General features: G+C 48.7%; 1 protein-coding gene across 1 annotated transcript; it reads left to right on the forward strand.

Annotated features, from left to right (window-relative positions):
• Positions 1 to 292: 292 nt before the first annotated feature.
• UCN3 (urocortin 3) lies at positions 293 to 776 on the forward strand. Its single transcript, XM_030216023.1, has one exon. It carries the CDS (start codon positions 303 to 305, stop codon positions 765 to 767), a length of 465 nt encoding a protein of 154 aa, XP_030071883.1. The 5' UTR covers positions 293 to 302; the 3' UTR covers positions 768 to 776.
• The last annotated feature ends 430 nt before the right edge of the window (positions 777 to 1,206 follow it).

Below are 1,206 nucleotides of genomic sequence, written 5' to 3' on the forward strand. Positions count from 1 at the left end.
CCAAGACTTATCACAAAGTCTCCAGCCTGGAGCTCGTTAACATAGCGTCTCTGAGCTCCAAGTCAAGACAGGCCAAAAACTAGAACCTGGATAAGATGGCAGTGCTGCATATGGGCCTTATTCAATAAAGATTTTTCCCACAGGTACTGAGTGGAGAAAAGTATTTTCTGAATAGACCCTGCAGAATCCTGGATCACAGACGGCAATCTTGAGTATTGCATGGGCAGTGCTTCCAAATAAGTTTTCCATCAGATCTTTACTTTCTCCCTTTCTCTTCCTGTTACGAGGTGCAGCGTGGAAGCATGCCTCCTGCCAGACTCCTACTCCTGCTGCTCCTTCTGGCTACTGCCAGCGACAGTTTCCCTTACAAGCTCTACAGAGCTCCTTCTATCTTCAGCTGCATCAATGAGGCCTTGGCAGAGGCTAAGAAAAGAGCCCTGGAGGAGAGTGCCCTGCTTGCCAAGAGGAGCTTTGACTACCTGCCCAGCGAGGGTTTCCCTTCTGAGGAGGACGAGGAGGAAGAGGAAGAGGAGAAGGAGAAAAGGACATTCCCTGCAGCCCGCTACAAGTATCTCTCGCAGGCCCAGGTGAAGGGGAAGGTGTATCAGAACAAGGCCAAGAGTGACCGTAGGACCAAATTCACTCTGTCCCTGGACGTGCCAACCAACCTCATGAACATCCTTTTCAACATCGCCAAGGCCAAGAACTTGAGGGCAAAGGCCGCTGCCAATGCCCATCTAATGGCGCAAATTGGCCGGAGGAAGTGAGGCAGGGAGGTGGGGGTGCCGATGGGCATGAGACTGGTGTACAGCAAAATGTTTGTTTTCCTTCTGGGTCAGGGAGTGCATTTTCTTGTACAATAAATGGATGTTTGCTGAGTCCTTTCAAAGCTGCATAATATTGAATCTCTCTGCTGTCTGTCTGTCTGGCCATCGCTCTCACCTGGTAAAGAGAGAACTGCTTTCCCCCTTCCACTCCTATACACACGTGAACATGTAAATATATGTATATGCACATGCAAAGAAAAGTCAGAACCTATGCACATGAACACAGGCATACAGAACCACTCACATGGACACGAGGAGAGGCCAGATGGCATTTTCAGCACAAAAAGGAGAGGGGGTCCAAGTACACAGCACAAACCATGAAAAAAAGCAGAAAGGCCCTTCAAGATTGGAGTAGACAATGATCTTTTATTAAAAGACC

Source organism: Microcaecilia unicolor, chromosome 10, assembly GCF_901765095.1.
Source record: "Microcaecilia unicolor chromosome 10, aMicUni1.1, whole genome shotgun sequence".
NCBI classification, from domain to species: Eukaryota; Metazoa; Chordata; class Amphibia; order Gymnophiona; family Siphonopidae; genus Microcaecilia; species Microcaecilia unicolor.